The sequence below is a fragment of the Tetrahymena thermophila genome, assembly GCF_000189635.1.
Source record: "Tetrahymena thermophila SB210 genomic scaffold scf_8254650, whole genome shotgun sequence".
Taxonomy (NCBI): domain Eukaryota; phylum Ciliophora; class Oligohymenophorea; order Hymenostomatida; family Tetrahymenidae; genus Tetrahymena; species Tetrahymena thermophila.
The window spans coordinates 209,612-235,869 of record NW_002476418.1 but is presented as its reverse complement, the minus strand read 5'-3'; the positions used below and the strand labels follow the sequence as shown (position 1 = coordinate 235,869).

The 26,258-nt window shown below is 24.3% G+C and overlaps 6 protein-coding genes across 6 annotated transcripts; all 6 read left to right on the top strand. All coding sequences in view use genetic code 6, as the record gives it.

Moving 5' to 3' along the window:
- Positions 1–1,496: 1,496 nt before the first annotated feature.
- On the top strand, positions 1,497–2,118 carry TTHERM_000075699 (hypothetical protein; the record flags this gene model as incomplete). The annotated part of the gene is made up of 2 exons (XM_012797554.1): positions 1,497–1,797; positions 1,880–2,118. The coding sequence occupies 2 exons, from the start codon at positions 1,497–1,499 to the stop codon at positions 2,116–2,118; spliced, it is 540 nt and encodes a 179-aa protein (XP_012653008.1).
- A 2,238-nt stretch (positions 2,119–4,356) lies between these two features.
- TTHERM_00075690 (hypothetical protein) lies at positions 4,357–4,758 on the top strand (the record flags this gene model as incomplete). The annotated part of the gene is made up of 1 exon (XM_001015609.2): positions 4,357–4,758. One exon carries the CDS (start codon positions 4,357–4,359, stop codon positions 4,756–4,758), a length of 402 nt encoding a protein of 133 aa, XP_001015609.2.
- An 894-nt stretch (positions 4,759–5,652) lies between these two features.
- Positions 5,653–8,166, top strand: TTHERM_00075680 (hypothetical protein; the record flags this gene model as incomplete). Its single annotated transcript, XM_001015608.1, has 3 exons — positions 5,653–6,127; positions 6,219–6,987; positions 7,134–8,166. 3 exons carry the CDS (start codon positions 5,653–5,655, stop codon positions 8,164–8,166), a joined length of 2,277 nt encoding a protein of 758 aa, XP_001015608.1.
- Positions 8,167–9,598: 1,432 nt separating this feature from the next.
- Positions 9,599–10,967, top strand: TTHERM_00075670 (60S ribosomal protein L37a; the record flags this gene model as incomplete). Its single annotated transcript, XM_001015607.3, has 2 exons — positions 9,599–9,730; positions 10,788–10,967. 2 exons carry the CDS (start codon positions 9,599–9,601, stop codon positions 10,965–10,967), a joined length of 312 nt encoding a protein of 103 aa, XP_001015607.1.
- A 2,038-nt stretch (positions 10,968–13,005) lies between these two features.
- TTHERM_00075660 (hypothetical protein) lies at positions 13,006–17,628 on the top strand (the record flags this gene model as incomplete). The annotated part of the gene is made up of 2 exons (XM_001015606.2): positions 13,006–15,666; positions 15,853–17,628. The coding sequence occupies 2 exons, from the start codon at positions 13,006–13,008 to the stop codon at positions 17,626–17,628; spliced, it is 4,437 nt and encodes a 1,478-aa protein (XP_001015606.2).
- A 963-nt stretch (positions 17,629–18,591) lies between these two features.
- Positions 18,592–25,410, top strand: TTHERM_00075650 (Ibr domain protein; the record flags this gene model as incomplete). The annotated part of the gene is made up of 6 exons (XM_001015605.3): positions 18,592–21,413; positions 21,470–24,477; positions 24,532–24,648; positions 24,699–24,824; positions 24,878–24,988; positions 25,043–25,410. The coding sequence occupies 6 exons, from the start codon at positions 18,592–18,594 to the stop codon at positions 25,408–25,410; spliced, it is 6,552 nt and encodes a 2,183-aa protein (XP_001015605.3).
- Between the last annotated feature and the right edge of the window lie 848 nt (positions 25,411–26,258).

Sequence of the window (26,258 nt, the reverse complement as noted above, 5' to 3'; positions counted from 1 at the left end):
TTGTAAATTAGATCATTAGAGATAGCACAACCTGCTCTTTACAACTCCAAATTATCAAATACTCCATCAGACAACTCCTGGTTATTCTCAGCAGCATCTAAAAGTTTAAAAGATTTTAATCTTAAGCTTGAATCTTCTGCTAAATGAAGGTCATCGCTAAATATATGTAAAGTTTTTTCGCTTAAAACTCTTTAGCCATTCAGAATTACATTTCCAAGTGCCTTAAGTGCCATATCACATACTTCTGGTATACCAAGTACATTTTCCAAAGCTGCAATAGTATTTTGAAGGATTAGGTATTTACCAGAGGTATATATATCAAGTATCTTAACAACTTTTTTTTAATTATATCCATCAGCAAACAAAATATGATCAAAAATACTAAAGACGCTTTCACCAAACTCCTGTTTATCTGCTTCATGTAGTAATATTGATAAAATATTATCATTTACATGTTCAGTGAAATCTTGTTCTCCCAGTCTTAGATTTTCAAAAGCATAAACTTTAGGTAAAAATTCAATATGACTGGGAGAAACAGGAACTCTATTCTGAACTAACTTATTTAAACCTTCAGTATAAGCTAGAGTAGTATAAGTCGAGACGTCAGCTATTTGATTATCAACATATTCCCTTATATTTTTTAAAACAAAGTCACTCATTACATTATGATTTGCTAAGATAGATAAAGCTTTTGAAGATAGGATTTATGTTTGTTTATCATTGCTATCAAGAGCAGATACAAGATGAGCAACTCCTCTTTCCGTGATTCGACCACCTTTCTGTAGAGAATCAACAAAAATCTTACTAGTAATTGATGAAATAGATGGGGAAGTAAGATTTTCCTTAGAACGCAGCTCAAATGTAATATCTCCTATTTCACCAACTACTACTTGATCATCCAATAACTTACTGGACAATTTGTCAAGATTGGTTACAGGTGTTTTTTCACAAATACTCCCTAAAGTTATAACAACTAAGTTAACCATCTTTTCGTCTAAACTATCTATATTATTTACCAAAGAATTAGCTATTTGCTCCGGTAAATCCTTGGCCTTTTCAGCAGTCAATAATATACACCTTAAAACTTCAGTTTTTAGTTCATTACCTGAGCCTATATTCTCAATAACATCTTTGCAATATATAAGCTCCTAGTCATTCAAACCTTTACTAAAAGTGTGCTCAAGATAGTTATTAATAATCTCACAACAATATACTTTTGTTTGGTCATCAAAAGAATCATGCTTTAATAATTTGCTAAGCCTTAGTATTGTTTCATCTTCAAATAATTCTTTACACCTCTTGATATCTTTTGTTTGTTAATTTATGTAACCTATTGATTGTTCTAATTCAGTGTTAATCTCTAGCTATTCTAAGCACGCATAGAAAATTTTTTTATAATTTATTTCTTTGCTATCTGCTAATGTGCCTAATATTTTTATTGTAAAGCCTTTGAATTTTGTATCATTATCATCTAAGCAAGATTAAATTATTTTTAGATGATTTGGATTTAAAATTTTTCTGTCTCGTAATGCACAGTTATAAATAGCACTAATCGCATCCAGCCTAATTTGATTAACTTCATTTCGAAATATATGCTCAATCTTTTACACTAAAATAGGTGTGTTTTCTAAAGTTCTTTTTAAAGCAATAATTCTACAATCGCAGGATTTATAACATTAACAAGTTTATGTAAATGTTTTTTTAAAAAACACCTTACTTAATAAATCAATTTCTTTTACAGAATCTCTTCCAATGTGATCGAATTCAGTTGGTTTCCAAGAATCAAGCATTTCAATTGTAAGTTAAATATTATCTTTTTGAAAAAATTTGGTTTTTATAAAATTTAAATTGCCTATACAACTAATTAATTTATTAATAGCTGAATAGGTCAAACTCTACCTTTTTGATATAATGTTGAATGTTGCAGCAATCATCCTATCAGTTAGAAGCGAACCTAGAAGACCTCCTGTAAACCATTTCGATGTACTTATGAATTTGTTTACTAAATATCTATCTTTATCGTCATCTTTAATAACCTTACCATTTTTAGCCAAACCATAAATGATTTTGACATCTGTATAGGTACCACCAAACCAAGTACGGTCATTACCTTCGTGATTCTGTTTGATCTCTGGTAAAATTTAAGCATTAGAATTTGCTTTTATTTTTTTGCTTCTACTTTTTAAAGCATTAGTTAAGCTTAACAGATTAATAGCTATTTCTTCTGACTTGCTATTTTTAAAGGTAAATTTAACTTTTTGCTAAGTTTTTGTAACAACTGCTGCCAGTCTTTTTCTAGGGTAATTATTTGGTACTCTTATTTTACCAAAACTTTTTATTGAATAAATTGTATTACCTTCATCATATTAGTTTTTTAATAGAATATTTAAAAAGTTTTTCGCATCAGACTCGATTTCTTCATTAATTAATATTTCTAATTGCTCTATAACTGTCTATTTTACTTACTCTTTAGAATTTCTAATTTTGTAACCTATAGCATATGCTATTTCAGAGTTTATATGTTTATTCTTACTATCTTTTAGTATTTTTATGAGTTAACTATATTCAATATTACCTTATTTTCTTACTGAGTATTTTACAATTTTAGCTAAATACATTTTAGTTGCTTAATCAATATCGGAGCAAATAATTAAATTGCAAACAGCTGTTAAATTTTCAAACATTTACTAAGCATTTAATATTAATTAATTGGCTTTCTGAACACTAAAAGACTATTTTAAACATTAAGGAGTAATTTTGATCTCACCTGCTACAAATTCGATATTAATCCTCTAGTGTAGATCAAAAAACATTTTCGGTAGGTGTAGACTACTTAGCTCTATTTAAGTTATTTCTTTAGCATTTTTCATGCTACTCAACTTAGAAGATTAATTTTAATTTGACATAGAGTTATTAAGAATTCTTGGAATATAAGCTGATTAATCTTCAAAGTGCGCTACTGTCTCAGAATTATTTAATTTACTTTAATTAGTATCTATAAACACTTTTAATTGCAATTAATTAGATTATCATTTATTTCATCATCAAAGACTTATTTAAATAACAAATAATTTTAAGGGCCTTTCAGTCATTTAAAATAAAAAGATTTTTAAAATTTATAACTGACAAATCTAATCATAATCTTACATTTAGACTATTAATTTATTATTAGAAAATTTTATTAAAGCATCTTTATAAGATATAAAATTAGATATTGTATCTACTATGTAATCTGTGGCAAATACCCAGAAGGGGAGATTTCTGAGCCCCTTACATTTTTCAGATCAACTTTTTTCTATATCTAGGCAATCTCCAAAAAATTTAATTCTAATTTTATTCAAAAGCTGCTAAATATTATAATAAATCCCAAACACTCAGATACAAGCAATAATTGTAAAAAATGTCTCTATGCCTAAATTTATAATTCAGTGATTTAATAAGCAAATAAAAAAAGAGAAAATAATCAACAATAATCAAGAAAGGTGAATTTCGGATAATCCAACCTCTAGAAAAAAATTAAACACAGACGAAATGATAACGATCTACTATTTTCTTTACTTAGTCTATCTCAAAAAAATTTTATTCTAATATTTATTAAAAAGCCACTATATATTCTAATAATACAAAGACAGATATAATAATAGAAAAAAATCTCTCTGTGTGTACATTTACAAATTAGTGATTTCAAAAGCAAATAAAAAAAGAGAAAACAATCAGTATCAATCAAGAAATGGCTTTTTCGGAAATTAAACTAAACTAACATAGGTGAATTCACTAATTTAAAATAAAAAGATTTTTAAAATATTTTATCTTATAAAGATGCTTTAATAAAATTTTCAAATCATAAATTAGTAGTCTAAATGTAAGATTATGATTAGGTTTAGCTAGACAATCTCCAAAAAATTTATTCTAATTTTTATTAAAAAGCTTCTAAATATTCTATTAAATCCTAAACACTTTGACAAAAACAATAATTGCAAAAAATATATTTATGCTTAAATTTATAATTCAGTGATTTAATAAGCAAATAAAAAAAGAGAAAGCAATCAACAATAATCAAGAAAAGTGTATTTCGGATAATCTAACCTATAGAAAAAAATTAGACAAAGACAAAATGATAACGATGTACTATTTTTTATACTTATTCAATCTCCAAAAAATTTTATTCTAATTTTTATTAAAAAGCAGCTAAATATTCTAATAATACAAAGAAGCATACAATAATAGAAAAAAATCTCTCTATGTGAACATTTACAAACTATTGATTTCAAAAGCAAATAAAAAAAGAGAAAACAATCAAGAAATGGGTGTTTCTGATAATTAAACCAATAGAAGAAAAAAAATGATAAAGGCGAAATGACAATAATAACCTACTTTTTTTCAATAGCTAGCCAATCTCCAAAAAAATTTATTCTAATTTTTATTAAAAAACCACTTATTCTAATAACTCCCAACAACGCAAACACAAATTATATTAGGAAAAAATCTTTTTATGTGTAAATTAATAAATTAGTGATTTTAAAAAGCAAATAGAAGAAGAGAAAACAATTAGCAGTAACCAAGAAAAGTGTTTCAAACCCTACATATAAAAAAATTTAACATATGCGATTTGAAAAACAAGTACATAAAAAAAAATTAATTTATAATCTCAAATTTTACAGGCTAAAAAACAAATATTATTCAATATCCTTAAAGCTGCTTAAGAAAGAGTTTGATTCAATAGAATTCCTCAAGAGGTTGATAAGAATCTCTGGTTGAAGAGCAAATTCAACTCTTTCTTCAAAGTCAGTTGAGGGGCTCTATTTTGACTTAAAGTAACTTAGCTTTGAGAAATTCTAAAAGAAAAGATCAAGAAAAAGAGAAGCCAGGTCAGATAATAATGCTTCAAGTTTCTTGGCTAGCAGTTCCATGTATGATATCACTAGTACTATTTATTTTTTTTCATAATTCCAAATTGCTTCATTCATCACAACTATTCTTTAAAATCTATGAATAGTTAGTTATTTCATTTTCAATTTTTATTTATTTTTTTATAAATTTTGTTAGAATTCTTAAATTTGTAAATTTTTAAAGTTTAATCTTATTAACAAAAAATAAAATAAAAACTTTATTTAAAATAATTTATATTAAATAACTAAAAAAACTCAACATTTATATTTATTAAACCTTTTTTTAATAAGGTTCAATATACAAATGATTTTTTAATTTTTTCTAACCTTATTTTAAATCTAATTTTTTAAAAGATGTATATGGGAAATAATTAAATAAAACTCGTTCTAAAGAAGAAAAAAAATAATTTTATTATGGCAAAGGAAAATTAATAAAAAGATAATTTTTGTTAATACATATTTAAATTTGTTGCATTAATAAAAATTGCTTGAATAAATAATATGTTTAAAAAAAATGACTGAACAATAATAAAATAAATTAAGAACTATATTATCAATTGAATTCAATAAAAATATAAAGTGATTGTTTTAATTTAAACCTATTTATTGTTCAAATTTTTGAATATCACAAAAGATACTAACAAATTAATATACGAATGATTTATAAATTGTTTATTAAATTAAATAAAATTCAGTGATTTATTTTGTTACTTACATTCAATATAAATATTCATTTAAATATAAACAAATAAGTATTATAAGCATGCTTTCAAACACTAACAAAGACAGGTTGATTGATGAGTTAAGGAGAGAAGTAGAAGAGCTTCGTTAGAATGAAAAAGATTATTAAGATTTGAATTTTTTATTGACAAATCTTGAAAGTAGGTATTAATTGTTAAATGATGAAAAGAGACAATTAGAGTTAGACTTTAATGACCGCACTGATGTATAAATCAGATAGATTGCAAATTTAAAGACTGAAGTAGATACTTTAAAAGAAACTCTAAAATACAAACAAAGAGAGTTGGATGATGCTGTCGCAGAGCTGAAGGCTATTAAAGAAGTATCTGATCACAAATAAATCAACACTGAAAGGCTTAAAGTTGAATTAAAGCAATCTTTTGAAAATAATTAACGTCTTAAGGAGGATAATTAGTCTATGGAAACTTAATTGAGATGGTAAAAAGAAGAAAAAAAAAACCTAATGGAAAGGATGGATCAGCTTACATTGAATATTGGTAAATATTAAATTTTTTGAATTTTGAATTCTTCAAAACTTAGAATGTTATAAATGACAAGTTAATTCTAAATTAAATAAAATAAATAAAGAGGAAGTTATGGAAAAAAACGAAGATTTAGAAAGAGTTTTAGAGGAAAGTGAAAAAGACAAGCGCAACCTAGAAAACTTACATGCACAGCTATAAAGTGAATATGAACTTTTAAATGAAGAGTTAAGAAGGAAAAATTAAATAATTTCAGAACTAGAGTCTTAAAATAGCCATTAACTTAAGCAAATACTTACTTTAGAGAGCGATAAAGGTAATAAGTCTTCAGAAGTTATGAAGCTTAAGTAAGAGTTAGAGGAGCTAAGACATATTAATAAAAATTAGAAAGAGGATATTTTTAATCTTGATCAATGTGTTAAGGATAAATAAAGTCAGCTTGATTAGAATTATAAGGAGCTAAAATCATTATAAAATAACTATACACTTGCCTTAGAAGAGTCTAAGAAAGCATAAGATCATGCAGAAGTTTTATTAAGAAGAGTAGAAGAGATGTAAGAAAGAAATGATTCTCTAATAGTAGAAAATGAATCAACTAAAAAAAGATTAAATGACAAAGAAAGAGAGAGTCGTTAAGAGTTTATGAAAAAAGAAGAAGAAATCTCAATTTTAAAGAGGGAGATTGATGAAAAAAACGAACTCCTCAGCGAAATGGAGCAGCAAAGCACAAAAGCTTTAGAAACAATTTTACGCTTAGAATCTGAAAATAAAGATATCATCAAAGACTACGATTGGATTAAAAATGAACTTGATGAAAACAATTCAAGAATAAAGAATGAAATCAACAGAAATCTAGACTTAGTTAATGCAAACAGGTAAGTTTCTTTTCTTTATTAAATATAGATATTTATTATATATTAAAATATTTATCATGGTTGTTAAGATTATTTTGTTTAATTGATTAATAGATTAAAAAATTAAATTGGTTATTTTTTGAATGATTTTTTTATTTGTTAATAAGGGAATTAGAAGATGCTTTGAGGGAAAGAGAAGAGTTAATTAATGACTTGGAAAGAAGAGAGACGGAATTAAGACAAATTAGTGAAGAGCTAATGGAGGTTAATAGAAATTAGAAGAGGGATATAATGCAGATTTAAAATGAAAATTAATTAAAGTAAAGCAGAATAGAAGATTATCATAAAAGAGAAGAAAAAGATAAAGATTTGATCATGTCATTTAAATAGAAAAATGATGATCTTTCAAAAGAAAATGGATAGTTGCATTTAGCTGTTCAAGATTTAAAAGGCTAGGTGAATAAATTATCTTAGTAACTTGATATAAAAGAATAAACTATGAATTAAATTGAAGAATAAAGCTAGAATTCACTTCAAACTCTTTTGAAGCTGGAGGATGATTATAAAAAGTAATAAAGAAAGAATGATAAATTAAAACAAGAAAATTTAGATCTTAAAAGCTAGTTGGCTGAAAGTCACAAATAAGTGAAAGATGTAATAGCAGAAATAAGATTTAAAGATGAATAATTAAATGAAAAATTGACTGAAAACCGCTAATTGAAAAATTAACTCAATGATGTTGTAGATTAAAGATAAGAATTAATATAAGAATTTGAAAAGATTCAAAGAAAAAACTAATTACTTGAAAAATAAAATTTCGAATTGTAGGACAATCTTTAAAATTTGTATAAAGAAGAAGCGGCTTTGAAGCAACTCATGGATAAGAAAAGATAAATTCGTGAAGCAAGAATAAAAGAAGAGTAGGAATTAAAGTAAAGTTTAAGCTAGTTAAAACAAACTTTAGAAGGTAATTCACATCATTTAAATTAATATGCTAGAAATATAGCAAATAATAATCAGAATATTAATATGGATTACTAAAAGACAAAAGTTGGATAAAACAACCAGTCTACTTCATATAGAAGCTATAATAATTAAAGCTATAATAATATTCTATCAAACAATAATGTTCTTGATGATTTCTAGATAACCAACAATATATAAACAAATAATAAATCTTCTTCATACAGAAATTTGTGATTTGCTTGTATATTTTATTTTCTTAATAAAATAAATATAAAAAAAGTTAATTTTAGTTATTAATCAGAAATTTATTTATTTTGTAAAAGTGTTGCAAAAACAAAAAACTATTTTTAAAAATAAAATCGGGTTTTAAGTTAAAATTATACTTTGTAATCTATAATTAAATTATTTAGTTTAAAAAAGAAATTTAATAAAAAAATGTTCAAGAATTATTTAAAATTCATCTTAATTATTCTATCAAAGTAAATTTTCTATCTAAAATATAAAATACAACAAGCAAAAATTAAAAACTCAAAAAAAAAAAATAACTTAATATCTTTAAAAATATGATGAAAAATAATGTACCAATGAAATTTTTATTAATTTATCAAAAATATAATAATTTTAAGATTTTTAATATTTTTTTTAACATTTAGTTGATTTTTGAAAAAGAAATTTATTTTTTAATCATTAATAATATAATAGTTTTAAATATCTTATTTTTTAAATTAAAATAATTTAGTAAAATTCTAATGAAAGCAAATCTTATTTGACACTTTTTTTAGTAAAAATAGACTAATTTATTGGTTTCTTATTATTTCTTGATCAAAACCACATTACATAATCTAAGTGAATTAAATTTATAATAAATTAAAATAGAAATTTATTTCTATTAAATATTTGTTGATTTTAAAAAAATAATTTATTATTTTTTAATTATAAATTAATTTTAAACAAGTAAAAGAATTACTAATATTTTTTTATTATGAGTAAGATAGGATAATATTTCTTAATGCATTTAAAAAAATATGATATTAAATTTTGTATTATGCTAAGTAAATTGAATATCTCAATTTTATTTATTACTTAATTTGTTGGTTTAGTTGAAGGTAGATCTAAAATATATTTACATTAAAATCAAGCTTAATATATAAAATATATGATTTATTTATCATATAAATAAATGAATAGTCTTTTTTAATTTTGTTATTAAAATGATAATTTAATTTCTAAAAATATTTTGTGCAGAATTTTTGATAAATAAAATAAATATTTACGATAAAATAATTTATATTCTACTTAAAAAATGATTTTTTTTTATATTATAAATTAATTAGTGAAATTAATGTTGAAAAATTTGATATAAATGAAGGTAAATCAAAAAAATGAAAGATTTATTTATAAATGAATGAATAAGGGATCAGGTTGCTTGTAAAATGAAATTCTTTGCTATTGTAAAATATATATAATAGAGATCAAAAGTATTTATTGAATTAAATCAATTGAGCAAAGTTCAAAAAAGTGTGGGGAAAGGCTGAAAATAAAGAGGAAGAAAATTTTGATTGAGTGAAATTAAGAAAAGAAATCATCAAGCATTATCTAAAGAAGAAATCAAAGATAATTAAAAACAAAATAAACTAATAAACAAACTTCAAACATATAAATAAAAATGGCTAAGAGAACTCAAAAGGTCGGTATCACCAGAAAGTACGGAACAAGATATGGTGCTTCCCTCAGAAAGGTCGTCAAGAAGTTCGAAATTACCCAACACGCTAAGTACGGTTGCCCCTTCTGCGGTAAGGTAAGATAAAATATTCTCAATATTTTCCCATTTTAGTTTGTTTGTTTGCGATTGAACTGAATTGTTCACTCGCATTTAGTTGCCATATATCAATCAATCAAACAACCAAATTAGACCAATAAAATATCAAAATAAAATCAATTTAAAAGAATGTTAATGTTTAGCTTATTTAAATTTCATAAGCTACTCCTTGCAGCGTAAATAAGATAAAATCCAGTTCAGCAGCTTTAAATTTTGGCCAAATATAAATCATCAAAGCCGAACTAAAAATAAACTAGAATATCTTCTCATTAAATGTGCTTGAATTTGTGGAGAAAACGCGTAAAAGCCATTTTAGTTTATAGAGAATATCCATTTCATCAAGCCAATAGCCTTACGTTTGTTAAATATGATTATTGTAGAGATTTTACCCAGAAAATCAAAAGATATAATGAAAATAAATGAAGAATCAATTTGCTTATAATGTTGGATCTGCATTAATCAAAGTGATTTAGTAGAAAATTTATAAATCAGCAATAAAGAGACTAAAAAAGAGTCTTTTTGAAATGCTGTGTGTAAACTAACTTAGCCATTAAGGAAAAGTAGAAACGTTTTTTAAGATGAAAATTAAGATAGTTAGTTAATTAGCATTCAGAAATACAAAATAAATAAATGTAATCTAATGAAAAAAGGTTATGAAACGGTATCATCAAATAGTAGTTTAAATGCTTAGCTAACAAAATTAGAGCAATTTATAAATAAAAATTGACTGTATTTAGAGTAATATAATTAAACCTAAAAGTTAATGCAAACAATATATTTCATTTAAAAATGTAAATAATACCAATAAAGTAGAAAGATTTAGCAAAATAGATTTTCCAGCTAATAAGGAAATAAATAAACGAATGAAATATGAACCAAGCAACTTAGCTAGCTGTTAATTATTCAAAAAAGAAAGAAAATAAAAGAAATGTATAAACGTTCACATGTTGATTGATAATTAAAGATATATGGCATATTAATATAAGATAATATATAATTAGAAGTAGTAATTAATCATTTTATTTGAATTAAATAGGTTGCTGTCAAGAGAGCCGCCGTTGGTATCTGGAAGTGCAAGCCCTGCAAGAAGATCATCGCTGGTGGTGCTTGGGAACTTACCACCCCTCCCGCCGTCACTGCTAAGACTACCATGAACCGTCTTAAGAAGTTATAAGAAGAACAAGCTGCCGCCGCTGCCTTGGAAAAGAAAAACTGATTATGAATTAACTTAATATATAAAAATAAATTTTTAATTCTAACAGTATAAATATTAATATATTTTAATGTGTAAAGAAGATATTTATATTGACTTTATTTAAACAATTAACTTCATCCAAATACCTCACTAATAACTCTCCATAAATTAAAAATTTAAATTCAACCAATCACTAACATTCTATCTATATATTTATTTGTAAAATGCATGAGTTATATGTAATCTCTCTAAAAATGTATTTATGATAATACAAATAATTGATTTATTGATTGATTGCATTGCATCTATCTTATTTAAAATAAATATTCAATTAAAATAAAATAAAAATTATCCTAAGTATTTATCTTAGGTTTCCTTACAAAGCAAAATTAATTTTTGCTTGCATTTTAAAAATTAAAAGAAAAAGAATCATAAATAATTTTAATATCTTCTTAAGAGAAAGTTTAATTAACCTTTTTTTTCTGTGAAATTTTAGCCCTAACTATTTTCCTAAATGAATGATAAATTATTTCACTTGAATTTTTAAATAAAGCTCTGACAGTATTTTTAAAAAATATATTTATTTAATTAATTAAGGCTTTTAATATGAAGATAAAATCAATTTTGTAAATAATTACCAATTAATAAATTTAAAAAAAAAATTATTTTAATTTTATATTTATGAATGATTATTTGTGGAGTTTTACAATATCTTAGAATATTATTATTATTGTTATTATGCATACATACCAAAATTAAATCAATCCCTCTTTTAATTAATAAAAAAATTTTTATATTTCAATCTGATTTAGATTAAAAAAAACTTTATGAACATAAATATAAAATCAAAATAGATTCACAAATATTTAAAAAAATATAAATATTTATTTTGATCATAAAATTTTATTTTCATATATGAATTAATAATAGTAATCATACATTTTAAATAAATAAGCATTAATTTTTTAATATAAAAATAATTTAATTAAGTTCAGAAAATAAACATTTAGAGTGATTCTAATTACAAGACAGAGTAGTTTTCAAATTAATTTTTTTTATAGAGATAAGTAATTCAATTTATTTTTAAGTTTTCTATCTTTAACTTATAATTTTTTTCAAACTTCTTTACTTATTTTGCATCTAATATTTAATAAAATATAATATTTATTATTTTAATTTAAATTTATATAGATATGATTATTAGGTTGGTTATATTCAATTAAAGAATACCTTCATAGCAAAATTAATTTTTAGGTCTTTTTTATGCTTGCTTATTTTAAACTGATTTATTCTGAAAATAAATAAATCAACAGAGTTTTTAAAGCATATAATGGAATAAAAAACATAAATAAATAAATTTTGAAATAAAATAGTTAAAGCTAATAATTTGAAATAAATATTAAGTTAAAAAGAAAAACATCTTAGTTTTTTCTTTAATTTCGTTTTAATGATATATAAAAGCTCATAATAAAAAAATACAAACTGAAATAAAGCTTTTCCTTAAATAGCATAATAAGTAAAATTTAGCTATTCAATTTAATGGTTAATAAATTTACTGTAATTGCTCATATTATTTTTGTTACCAGCTCAAAAAAAATGTTTCATTCTAATTTTATTTGTTTCAGAATCTTATTACTTGGTCTTAAAATATGAGAAATTATAGTATACCAGACTACTTTTTTTAATAAATTTTTTAATACGAATTATTATTAGATTTATGAATAAAATTGTTAAAATAAAAATGTAATTAACTCTAAATAATTAATAAATTTCATATTAATATAATATTTATATATTTCAAAAATATTTTTATTGATAAAAAAAGAAGTAAATAAATAATAAATTATTTTTTATTGCTTTTAATTAAAATTATTTACTTTATTTTAGCTACTAAATAGTAGTATTGGGAGAAAATTAAAAAGCTTGTTATAATTTTTTTTTTTATTAATTAAGATTTATTTTTTTAATATTGAGTGATAATACTCCAATACATGCATATAATTTATTTGAAAAATAAATAAATAGAAAATTTAACATATCTTTTGTAGGGTTAAAAGCGATGCTTGCAAATTTAATCAAGAGAGGTTTTAGTAATAAGAATCTAATTAATCAATTTAGGAGATATGGGCTTTAGTAAAGAAGGATGTATGAAAAGCGCTAAAGTTTTTTGAATGAAATTTAGTGGGATTTAAAAAGTATTTCATTTTTGAGCAATAATGCGTAGGAGAGCGAACAGACCTTAAAATTTAGTATTTAGTACTTAGAAAATCCTTTGTTTTTGATTATTACAAAGAATATTGCACAAAAGATTCATGAAAAACCAGATACAGAAAATAAGATAATAGAAACTATATAGTCTATTTTCGAGCAGAAATAACAGAGCAATGATCTTATTTTAAAGATTTTTAGTTTGTCTATCAATCCCATTTTTTAAACTGCGAAAATAGAGTCATATTTATGTAATCAGCTCAACTAGATGCTTAGAAAAAATGAATTTGGTTTATTCTCAGATTGCATTAAAAAGAATAAAAAATTCCTTAAGCAGTTTATAACAAAGGCGCAAAACGAAGAAAGCATTAGCATGAAGGGGATTTTAAGCTAATTTCCAGATATCGATTTAAATTAGGATGAAAACTTTAGTTAGGTAGAGGAAAATAGTTTGAAAAAAGATATAGAACTAGCTGAAAGTACTCCAGTAGAAGAAAACTAAAAAGCTAGTACCTACAAGAATCTTCTAGATAATCAATGGGAGGAAAATAACATTAACTACTATGAAAGCAATATAATTAAAAGCTAATTTGAGAATTCTGAATTATATATTACTTTAAGAGACTTGTAAAATCAAGAAGTTTCATATTAAATCTTAAATGATGATTTTTTAAAGTTAGCAGAAATAGAATTTACAAATTCTGCTGCTAGTAATTTTAACTATCTAGTAAAAAAAATGGAAGAAGAGCAAAACTTGTATGCACTTTATCTCATCCTAAAATACTATGAACAATCTATAATGGGAGAGGCTAAAGACGATGTTATTGTCTAGAATTTTTTAAGAAGGATAACTACCATTCAAACAACTGAGTATTTAACTCATCTTTTATAATAGTCTCTTGATGTGTATTAAAATATTTCAGTTGAAAATTTGATTTACATTATTTCCTAGGTCAAGAACATAGAAATTAAATTTTCTATAGAATGTTTAAAGCAATTGCTAAAATAGAAAGGAGACGACTTGTTGATAGGCCAAATAGTTGATATCGTTAGAATTTCATCAGAAGTTATATTTTGCAAGTTTTATACTGAAGATCTTGTATTAGAAAATTAGATAGAAAATTTTTTGTAAAATAGAATTTTCTCAAATTAACAATTAGATATGCTTTCTTTAAAGCCATGCTTTTTTGATTTAATGAAAATTTGTACAACAATTAAGTCAATCAAAACCAAACAAAAAATTCAAGATTATCTCGTTGAGGCTTCACTTCATTTGTATGGTGGATGTTTTCACATTCCTGAAGCAGAGGGAGATGCTGATAACAATCATTTCTAGATTCAAGCTTTTAAAGACATTCAATCAACAGAAAGATTTGCAAGATGCGTACACATATTAAGCAAAAACTAACAAACTGAAATGAATCCTGAAACAAAAGTTCTCTTTATGACTTTTATTGAGAATATTTTAATCCATCAAGTTTACACTTAAAGTTAAATAATATTGTATTAAATAATGGATATCTTAGTGAATACATCAGTTTTATATGACATGCAAAAGTTTACAGAAATTAATAATTATGTCAAACAAAACTTCAAATAGCTTTTCCAAGATTAGCAAGAGTAATTAGATTACAATCGCTATTAAGAGCAATAAATAAGTTAAATGGAGAGTAACCCGAAAAGCAGCAACAAGTAATTCGACCTTGAAATAGAAGATATTGATTAAAATAGCATCAAAATAACAATTCATTACAGAATTTGCAGCTATATTAGATTCGCAACTAAATTTAAATTCATTAAGGATTTAGAGCTAGATTTTATTGACAAATTGGTTAAATTTTTACCTAAAAATGATCAAAGACCATTTTCTTATATGTATGAATCTATTCTGTCCAATCACTCTCACTGGATGCTTGAGGATAGAAATAAAATTTAAACATTCTTGCATTTGCAAGACATTTGCTATGTTATTCTTAAGCAAACCCCTTACTAATTAAATTTTCCTATCGCTTTTTGTGTGACTCTTCGTAACTACATTTCGTTTAACAGTCTATTTCTGAAAAAGTACCACATAAAAATAGTAGACATATCTGAATACACTCCTTCAAATATTTTAAAAATAAACAAGCAAAAGAATTTAGAAAATAATTCAGAGAGTGATGACGACTTAAGCATTGACACAAAATAAATTTGCTTCCCCTTCAATATCGAATTAGTCAAAAAAATATCAAGCCAAAACAAGAACCTAAAACTTTTCCTAGAACAATACATTTATGAAGAAAGTAGCGAAATTACTCTATAAAAAAAGAAAAAATACATATTCGAATAGATAGAGTATCAAATAGCAAACAACTTCCCAAACCCAAATGATATTTTTGAAATTATCAGAACCTAGAACTCAATAAGAAAAGAGCTGTAATAAAATCCGAATTACTTTGAATTAATAAGAAATTATACTATCTTCTTACTTAAAGCTGACTATAGCCACATTATCCAAACAAGCAATTCTCAGGTTATTTTTTAATTTGACTTTTATTAATTTGATAAGAGAAAAGTTTTACAAAATTTAATATTTTAAAAAAAAATTATTAATTTTAAGTAATTTTTTATTATAAAATTCATGTTTTCAAAAAATTAATTTATTTTTTGGCTAATTGAATAATTTTATAATTGATTATAATAATTTTTTAATAAATAGCAGAGTAATTTGACTCAGGAGATTTCGGGTAGTGAAAAAAATAATAGTGACTAAATGACTGAAAAGACTATAGAAACCAAGGGTAATTATTTAAGCTAGAAATAATAAAATGATGGAGAGAAAATATTTGGAGAAGTGCTTTTCTTCACTCGTTTATGCCTAGAAAATCAAACAAAAAGCATCGATTTCCAGACAATTGTCAATTTCATTATTAATAATGTAAACTACATGGATTTTACAGGATTAATGTTTTCTAAGTAGTTTATTAACACTACAAATATGAGAGATCCTAGAGTTCACTCTTCAATTTAAAAGAGAATTATGTCTATTATCAAGCAGGAACATCTTAATTTGAAAAATTCTCTCAACCTATTAAAGGCTTTTTCTTTAGATGATTTTGATTACAAAACCCTATTTTTACTTGAAAATGAAATTATCAATAAATTAAACTTGATTAATCATACAAATATGGCTGTGCTCTTAAAGAAGTACTACTTTAAATCTAAATACCATCCTTCAAGATTTACTTCAGGCATTTCTTAAAACGCTTATAAGTATCTCCCTTAAATTAATGACTAGACATACTGGATTTTCTTATTTTTGAGTAAATTTAAACCTTAGACTCTTTAATCTCTTAACTTACAATAAATTCAGTTTGAGAAAGATGCTTTATAAAATGAATACTTGCTGAAGTTTATTTAGATCTTTGCTAATTATGATTTAGAAAGATTGGCTTTAAAAAAGATAGAACCTCCTTAAATAGCGCAAAACTTCAACAAAGAATACTATTAAGATATTAATGAGGAAATAAATGATATAAAATCAGATGTTTTTAATAGAAGTTAAATACTTTTCGAGAAATTGCAATTCTACCTTATCAAAGCACCTTAACATACTCCTTAGGACATTGATTTTTTGAATTACTTAAAAACTAAGTTCATGAACTCAGAAACATTTATTCCTCCATAAAAATCTACAAACCTATTTTTATATTTGCAATTATTCTATTACTTTAGAGCTCAGACAGATAACTAAAAAGTATTGATCACTCCTTAAAATGCTTCCCTTACAATAAATGGTCTTTTCAATTAATATCAGAAGAAAATTAATTTAAATTTAAAAGAATTAATTTAAGGATGTTATTATGTCAATGAAATGTGCAAAAGAAACGATAAACACACTCATATAAATCTTTAGAATTTCTAGAGGCTATTCGAATTAATATAAGAAGAAAACAGAGAATAAATACTAACTTAGACTCCTTGTTTGCAAACGTTAATGAGAATGTACTTATAAGTAGAATCATTCTTGCACAAAAACTCAAATAGTCTATAAGAATAGGATAAACAGATATTAGTTTAATAGCTAAGATCTTCATTTATTTATTACAAGATAAAAAGAAATGAAAACAAAGATATAATAATCTAATGGTTATATTTATTAGCTAGGAACAGCAGTCTGGAAAAATAAAATAATACCTTGAATACTGTTTTTAGCAAATAAGACTAACAGCTCTTAGATAAACTAGAGTTAATCTTTTTAAAAAATATGGATATCTAAAATAGTGATAAAGTGATAGAAGTTTTTAATGCTTATATTAATACTGAGCTATGCTCATTCTAAATTCTTGAATAACTAGAAATTTTCTTAAAAAACATTGAAAATTAATAAAAAGCTCTAGGAGACAGAGTCGAAAGCAGTTAGGAACTTAAAAATACATAATAAAAAATTTCTTTACCTTTCCAATATAAATCAAAAAAGAAATATTAAGTCTGATTTAACTAAATTAATTATTTATTTATTATTCCGAATTATATATATCTTTATCTCATCAAAAAAATTAATTTCTTTTATCTAAATTTTGCTTATTTTACAAATCTTTCCTTTCTAAATATTTTAATATTAAATTTATTGTTATCAAATATAAAATTTTAATCAATTACATCAGTATTGATTTATTTAGCAAACTAATAAAGAAAACAAAATTAATTAAAAAAGAAATTTAATAAAAAATTTAAAGTTTTCATTTAAACATTAATTTTAAAAATACTTCTTAAGTTTTTAATATTAATGACTAAATTTTAATTTTTTTATCTGTTTATAAATTCAATTGTATTTTTATTAACAAATAAATTGATATTTTTACACAATTTTAAATTATTTTAAATTAAAAACTTTAAAAGCTAACAAACTAAAATTTTAAAAAAATAGAATAAAATTATAATTTTTAAGCAAAATTTTTCAAAAAAATATGTTTCACTAATTAGTTTAGTTACTATTTTATTGTATTCTATGGTATTTATTTAGTACATAATACTAATTTGGATTAAAATTGATAAGAAATATATTCTTGATACTTTTGTAGTTTCTTTGTATTTTGATAGTAGAATAAAATAATATTTTTTGATTTATTGTAAAATTTGAATGAATTAAATTAGATTAGATGGGTTTTTGTTTCTAATATGATTAACAACTAACTAAATAACTAATAATGAATAAATGAATGATTTTTTATTGTTTACTTTAAGTGACTGATATTAGTAATGAAATAATAATTGATTGATTAAACAATTAAAAGAAATGAAATGAATAGAATTTAACATTAAAAATAGTGTATTATTCTAAGGGCGTATAATTAAATAATATATCTTTTATTATTTTCATAATTTTTATGATAACAAAAATTAATTTTTCATTTTTGTCATAAAATTCCAGTGTAAAAAGCACCTTTGTTAATATATGTAGTAGGCTCAATTTAGTTAGTAGCAGCAAATATAATAACAACAGTAACAATAATAGCCTTAGCAACAGCAATAGCAATTACAAACAAATCTGCAGCCAACGATGCAGAATGTATAAAATTCTTAGTATAATCAATCGCCGTACATCGGTGTTGAATTACCACACTTGTATTTGAAGAAAGCAAAACCTTTCAGCCAAATTTCTACTACTGCTACTCCTCAAACAAATTCATCATTTGCTCATTAATTTCCATCACCTGCCTTATTAGCAAATGCAAATAGTATTAATAAAAATAGCAGCAGCAATAGTGCTTGTATTTAGATATAAAAGCTAGAATCTACGCCTACTCCTTAATTATTTAAATAAATTTCTACGACTCCATTGCTGCTGTCTTAGACTTCTTAATCCGCTAGTGTTCCTTTAGTAAATTTAACTCCTCCAAAATCACATACAAAAGAACAAAGTAAATTCAAAGGAAATGTAAAAGAAAGTGATGTTAAAATGAAAAAAAAAGGTTCTAAAAGCAAAAAGCAGGAAGAATCAGCTGGAACTTCAAAGAGAGTTCCAATTATGTAATAAGTTGGAAGAGGTAAAAGTTAGCCTATCACAGCAAATTATCAGATAGAATAAACGGCAAAATAAAATTTTAATATACATAGAAGTCCTCTTACTCCAAATTTTTTATCTAACTAATTGATAGAAGCGGATTTATTTTCTAAAAAAGGCAATAAATCAGTTAAAAAAGGGAGTCCTTCTAACAAAAATTAAAATAAAAACTATCAAACAATGCAAGCTCCTGCTTTCTCAAATAATATGCAAGGAGGAATGATAGAACTAGCCCTTAAAAATAAATCTACTTAAAAGAAATAATCTAAAAATAACTTTTTAGATGATAAATTACAAGATGATTAAAAAACACTAGAATCAAAACAATCTTATTTGCTTAATTATGAACATCAAGAAAGCGTGGCGTAATTTTTACCCTCATTTAATGGAATGAAGACTCCTTTTTCTTAATAGTTTTAATCATAAAAGCACATTCAACAACATCAGTCTGTATAATAATAGTAGTAGTAAAATATGCCACCTTAAATTTATCAATAAATATAAACAAAATACGCAGAACCTTAAGATTACAATTTATATTAAAAAACCAGCTACAATAATTTTTAGATTAATCCTGCTCATGTATCACTTCAGTAATATTAGCTAAAATAACCAAATTAATTTTCATAGTATTAATCTATAATTCCAAACTACTTTGAGAGTTAGTAGTAGTTCAAAGAAGTCAATCTTCTCACTTCTTCTGTCTCTTCCAATTCTTCTGGGTAGATGGCCAATTAATCAGAAAATTAACAAAGTACTGCTTAAAACAGTGAAAAAAAGCTAAATGCTAAAAACAATTCCTAAATATTTAATACAATTAATTTATAAGCAAATAAAAATTTGATTACTAGTCAAAATTAATCAAAAAAGTCTAACAAAAAAAACTCGCTCGCTAAATCTTAAACTTTTTATAAAAATACCAATCAATAATAATAAGGCATATATAATTAGAATAGACTCTAAAATCCTCAAGAAAATTACTTATATTACTTAGAATAGAACAATGATAAACACGAAGTAAAAGAAGAAGAAGATGAAGAAGAAGAGGAAGAAGAAGAGGAAGATGATGATGAAGAAGAGGAAGTAATCGATTAAATTAAATAACAATAATAATAATTTATGCATGAAAACAATAACAATCATCAAATCAATAAATAAAATAAATGGACTCATTTATTTATTGGTTAAACGAATAAATAATCTGCAAATAAATAAATACAGTAAAATATTTAGCATAATTAAATGCAATAAACTTTATAGCAAAGCTAAATATAGTAAAATTTATAACATGGATAAATGCAATAAAATTTATAGTATAATTAAGCACTTTAAAACTTACAACAGAGCTAAATACAGTCGAATTTATAGCCTATTTAAGATTAAAATTTATATAGTTAGTATAATAGTGACGATTTTTAAGAGGAAGATGAACACGAGAATTAACTTCAAAATATTCGATTTTACAGTGAAAAAAATTTTCCTCTTTATTATGACTAACACTTATATTAATTATACTAGCAGGGTTAAAATATTACTATTAATCCAAATTAAAATGGAAACTAAGTCTATGAAATAACAGAAGGGGAAGATGATGAAGACGACGATGAAGAGGAAGAGGAAGAGGAAGAAGAAGATGAAGAAGAAGAAACAGAAGAGTAGGAAAATAAATAAATTATTTTTATGGGAAACAGGCAAAATGATATTTATTTTAGGAATAATGAGTAAGAAGAATAAGAAGTGAGTGAAGAGGATCAAGATGAGGATGATGTAGACTACGATGACGAAAGCTAGTCTAGAGTCAAAAATAAAATAAATAAAAATAGATTGTTTGAAGATGATGTTGAAAATTAATTTTAATCAAGTGATTTCGATGCTTAAAAAAATGATATGAAAATGTATAATTAAGCTGAATATCAATAAACAAGGATTAACATGGGGAGTAAAAACAATCTATCAGTTGATAAAATAAATTCCTTAACTTAAGTAAATACCTCAAACTATGATCAAATGAAGTCTCTAATCTCCCCAAAAAGCAGAGTAAGTTCCTACTAACAATTTAGCACTCTTAAATTTCAGAAAAGCAATAGTAATAATAATTAAATGAGAAGCAATACAAGTCTTGGTGAAGATGGAAACAACTAAATTGAACTAGAAATGGATGACGAGGAAGACTCTCACTTGACCAGCTTTGCTAATAATAAAAATCCATCAAAGTAAATTAAAAATTAATTAGTATTAGATAACAATGAAATATTCCATTTTATAAAAGTATCCCAAACTTGGTCAATAAATAAACAAAATTTAAGAAAAAATCAAATACAATAAGCTCAAGAGGAAGCTATGTTAGCGAGCAGGAGTAGATGTAAGAAGGAAATAAAATTATGCAAAAGAACCCTTCTTAATTTTTACAAACATCTTAGGGAATTTAACAAAACCAAAATTTCAATTTACCTGTTACTATCAGAAATAACTCTAAAAAAAAATCGAAAACTGCCAATTTTTAACCTTAGCATTAAATTCTTTACCAAAACTTCAATAAAGATGCGTTTTAAGCAGGAGTTGAGATTAATAATGAATACTTTCAAGGCAATCAAGTAGGAAGTATTATCTTTGCTTAGTAACAACAATAAGTTTAATTCAATAACTGTAACCAATATAAGTTTAATATTCAAAATGTTAATATTCAGCATCCTGGAAATGTTTCTTAAATTATTGATAATCAGAAGATATTATTCAAAAATAATAACTAGAATGAAAACATGAAAGTTAATTAAAGCGATATTAATTTACAACATCAAATTAAAGGATTTGATTAAATTTACGAGGTTAATGATGTTAATAATTCTATAATTGAAAAATAAGTGCCAGAGCCTCCACCTCCTGCTGGTTCTCAATATTCTAAACACGAGATTTAGTAGGTAAACAATATAATTAATTATACTCATAAAAACTCATTTTCATCTTCTGCTTCAAAAGTAAATACCAATCAAAACTCTTTAAAAAATTTGGAACAGAATAACAACAATAATAACAGCAAGAGAGGCTCTTTTTACACTCTTTAAAGCGCCTCTAACAATAATAACCAAATAATTGATGCTAAATCAAAAGTTAAGTTGATGCATTTGTCTTCTGCAGAAGTCACACCCTAGGGTTCTCAACTTGGAAACACTCCTCAAAAGGGTATTATTAACCTAAATAACTTTACTATTTCTCCTAGACTTTACGGAAACGATCAGATAAATAACACATAGATAACATAAAGTATCCTATTTATTCCTCAACAATTTAACTAACTAAAACGAGATTAGTTCTTTTTAGAAGACTAACAAGATAATTTAAAGTCATACTTAGCAAACAAAAACAAATAACAGCTGAAAAAGAAGTAATCAGACGATACAACTAGCATTACTAACCATCTTTCAAACTCTCCAAACAACAACAACAACAACAATAATACTTAAAATATTTAAGTACAACAGAAATTATAAAGTTAGAATAAGAAAAGCAAAAAACATAAGTAAAGCAAAAGCTGTGTTAAAATTTGCATGTCTACTGTACTTTTGGATAACAACACAAACAATGATGATAATAAAAATACAAAATAAAGAGTTTACAGTTAGCAACCTTATTTGGAAGACCCTCAAATTAAAAAGAAATGGGTTTTAAGTAGAGCCAGTAAAATGCAAATTGATCCTAGACTAGCTAATTAGCTTATTGAAGAGATAAATTTATATTAGCATTCTAAAGAAGTCATCTTAGAAAAACTCATTCAAAGTATTCTCTCATATTAAACGCTTAAAGGAAAGCTTAAAAAGAAGGATAATAACAATGAAGTTTCTGTTGTTTAGGCTGCTAAAAACAGAACAACTTAAATTTTCCGCTCAGTTTCTCAACTCTTCACAAGCACAAGTAACTCGAACCCATCATAGCAAGAAATATAGCAGAAAATGATGCAAAGAATGGTTAACAATGGCACTTAAGCTGCAGTAGCGACCACGTTAAATAACAGGACTACTACGAATGACAATTAAGTTACTTGTGAATAAGAAGACTGCACTCGCTATGAGAAAGATTACATTTAAGAGAATAACTCATATGAAGATGAGAAAAAGGCATATGCAAAAAACACATAAGTACACAATTATAAAGATATCATTCAAACAACAATGGCTACAACTACTGCAGCAGGTCAATTAAGTGTTTATAACAATAACTCACATATTCATAGTATTAATAATTTGCCTAATTCATTTATTAGCAAAAAGGCAAATTACTTAAAAGGAACAAGCAATGATAAGAATAATACAATTAACACTTTGTCATCAATAAATAATCTGCCTAGTGCAAGTAATCAAGCTCTTAAAGCTATTTCTAATGTATCATACAATAACGCAGTTAATCATTCAACTTGTCCTAACTCTGTCAATATAATTAGTGATAACAACATTCCAGGCGCAATTATTAATGGATCTATATGCAGTTCGTCTAATATCCAGTTAGTATAATAAAATTCTTAATAAGTTTCTTTGTTTTCACCAAACCAAAAAGACAAAACAATACGCATTAAAAAGAGCAATAAAAACATAAACTAATTTGATATGTCTAACAACTAGCAATAATCAATCATCTTAGAACAAGATGGATAGAAGCATAAAAAAGTTAACGCTCCAATAAGTTATTAATAAATCGGTAGCGATAAACAAGCTTAACACAAAAAAAAAGAAATAAGCAAACATCATAACTTCAATACAAAGATGATGGATTTAAGTTCAATATCAGTATCAATAGATCCAATTCATGCTATTGTCACTCCAAAATTGCCTAATAATTCTAAAAAAAGTTTGATTTCATCTTAAATTAATGCAAACAAAGAATCAAAGAGCTTAGAATACAAACAAAACCCTTAGACAATAAGTGCTTATGTTCAAGCAGTTCTTCCATCTTAGCAATCTTCAAAATTAGCAGAATTTCAAATCAACCAAAGAGAGCAAAGCTTTAGTTTTAATAATTAAAATATTTGTCCCATATGCTAACACGAAACTTAGTTGTTTGCTCTAAACTATAAATGTGAGCATAAATTTTGTATGTACTGCATAAGGTAATATATAGAAAATAAAATCTATAACAATGATGTCATGAAAATATTTTGTCCCTACAAAAATTGTAGATTCAAACTTCGTTCAGAACACTTAAAGCCATACATTTCACAAGAGATGTTTGACAAATTTAAAGCTCTCAGAAAAATAGTATTTAAAAGGATGAATCCTAATGTCAGATGTAAGTTTTAATTTTATCTTAATTCATATTTAAAAAATTATCCAATTAAAAAAGATTGTACAAGAGCTGATTGTGATGGCTACATGATAGGAGACGAAGAGCATCCAAAATTAACATGTAAAAAATGCTTTTAAGAAGTTTGTTTTCACTGCTGCAATAACTGGCATCAAGGTAAAGTTAAATTAAATATGTCTTTACATTAATGATTAAATTATAAAAAGGTTTAAGGTGCGACTAAGCAATTTTAGAAGAAGAAACGGAAGACGCTTAAAAAGAAATAGGAAAGCAAACATGTCCAATGTGTAATTCAAAGTTAAATATCCTCTAATAAATTGATGGAGTCTAATGTAAATAAAATCAATTAAAAAAAACTTAAAATAGATTTTTTTTTATAAAAAAGACTCTAATAAAATAATGTGTTCTGCTTGCAACAAACCTTTTTGCAATCTTTGCCGCAGATAATGTGGATAATTTCACTTTGCTCCTTGGAACATTTGTTATGGATGTCCAGGTAAAAAATTCAAATTATTAAATTAAATATTTAAAGAAATAAAAATAAAAAAAGGTTAAAAATACAGTCTAGAAGAGCCTCAATGCTGTGAAAAATTCTGTATATTTTTATGGGGTGTTATGAAATTGATGATGTACATTTTCCTTTCAGTGATTGGATTAGCTCTTTATCCATTTATTGTAGCTATTGTTAGTTTATTTATGCCTTTGATTATCTATGCTTATTTCAAAGGAAATAGATTGTAATATAGTGGATTTAAAAAATATTTGCTATTATTTTCCTTGTTTCTCTTAGGAATTATTTTATATCCAGTTTGGCTGCTAATTACATTTATACCAGGGACATGTCTATTTTTCAAAGATATGTATCAAGAAAAGCGGCTCTATGGAAATGAAATTGATGCATCATAAGTAAATCAATGAGTAAGAGAAATGAGTATGATATAAAAGCTCACTAAAATATAATAAATATTATATGCATTCACTTTAAAAATTAAAAAATTTAATCAAACCTTTTAATAAAATATTTTGTTTCTAAACTATTAAATGATTGATATAAATTGATGAATAAAATATTATTAATAATAATAAAAACTAAACAATATTAAGAAATAATTTACCAATAAATAAAAGATTTATAAAACAGTAATTAATAACTAAAATGTAATCGCTATTTCTTAGAAATAAAAAGATAGCTTAACTAATAAATGACTAATTATATCAACTATTAGAATTAGCGTAAATATTTAAATGGCTTATCAATTAATTAGATATTCTTATTCTCACTTCCTAAACAAAAACTCTATGAATTAAATAATTTACTAATTAATTAAATTAAACTTTTCGAAAACATCTTACTTACTATTTCTTATATCTATAAATATAAAAGAAAGCAATTCTAAATACTAACTAAACAACCAACCAACCAACAACTATAAAAAACAACTTTTTCAATCAAAAACTTTGATAAATTTTCTATCTATTTTCACTATAAAAACTCACACACACATACATATACATTGATATTGAGTTATACAATCTTTTGTATACTTTTAAGACTATCTTATTCAGATGATATTTATTAAATAAAAATTATTTCATTTAACTTTTAGTTAAAATAATAAATAATTAAAATTATATTTAAATAAATTATTTGTAAATTTTATATTCAAATTGCTAATTAATTATTTATTAAAAACTATAAATTAATTGCTCATTCATTATTAATAAATATTTCTAATTTAAATTCTAGAATTATTTTAATTATTATT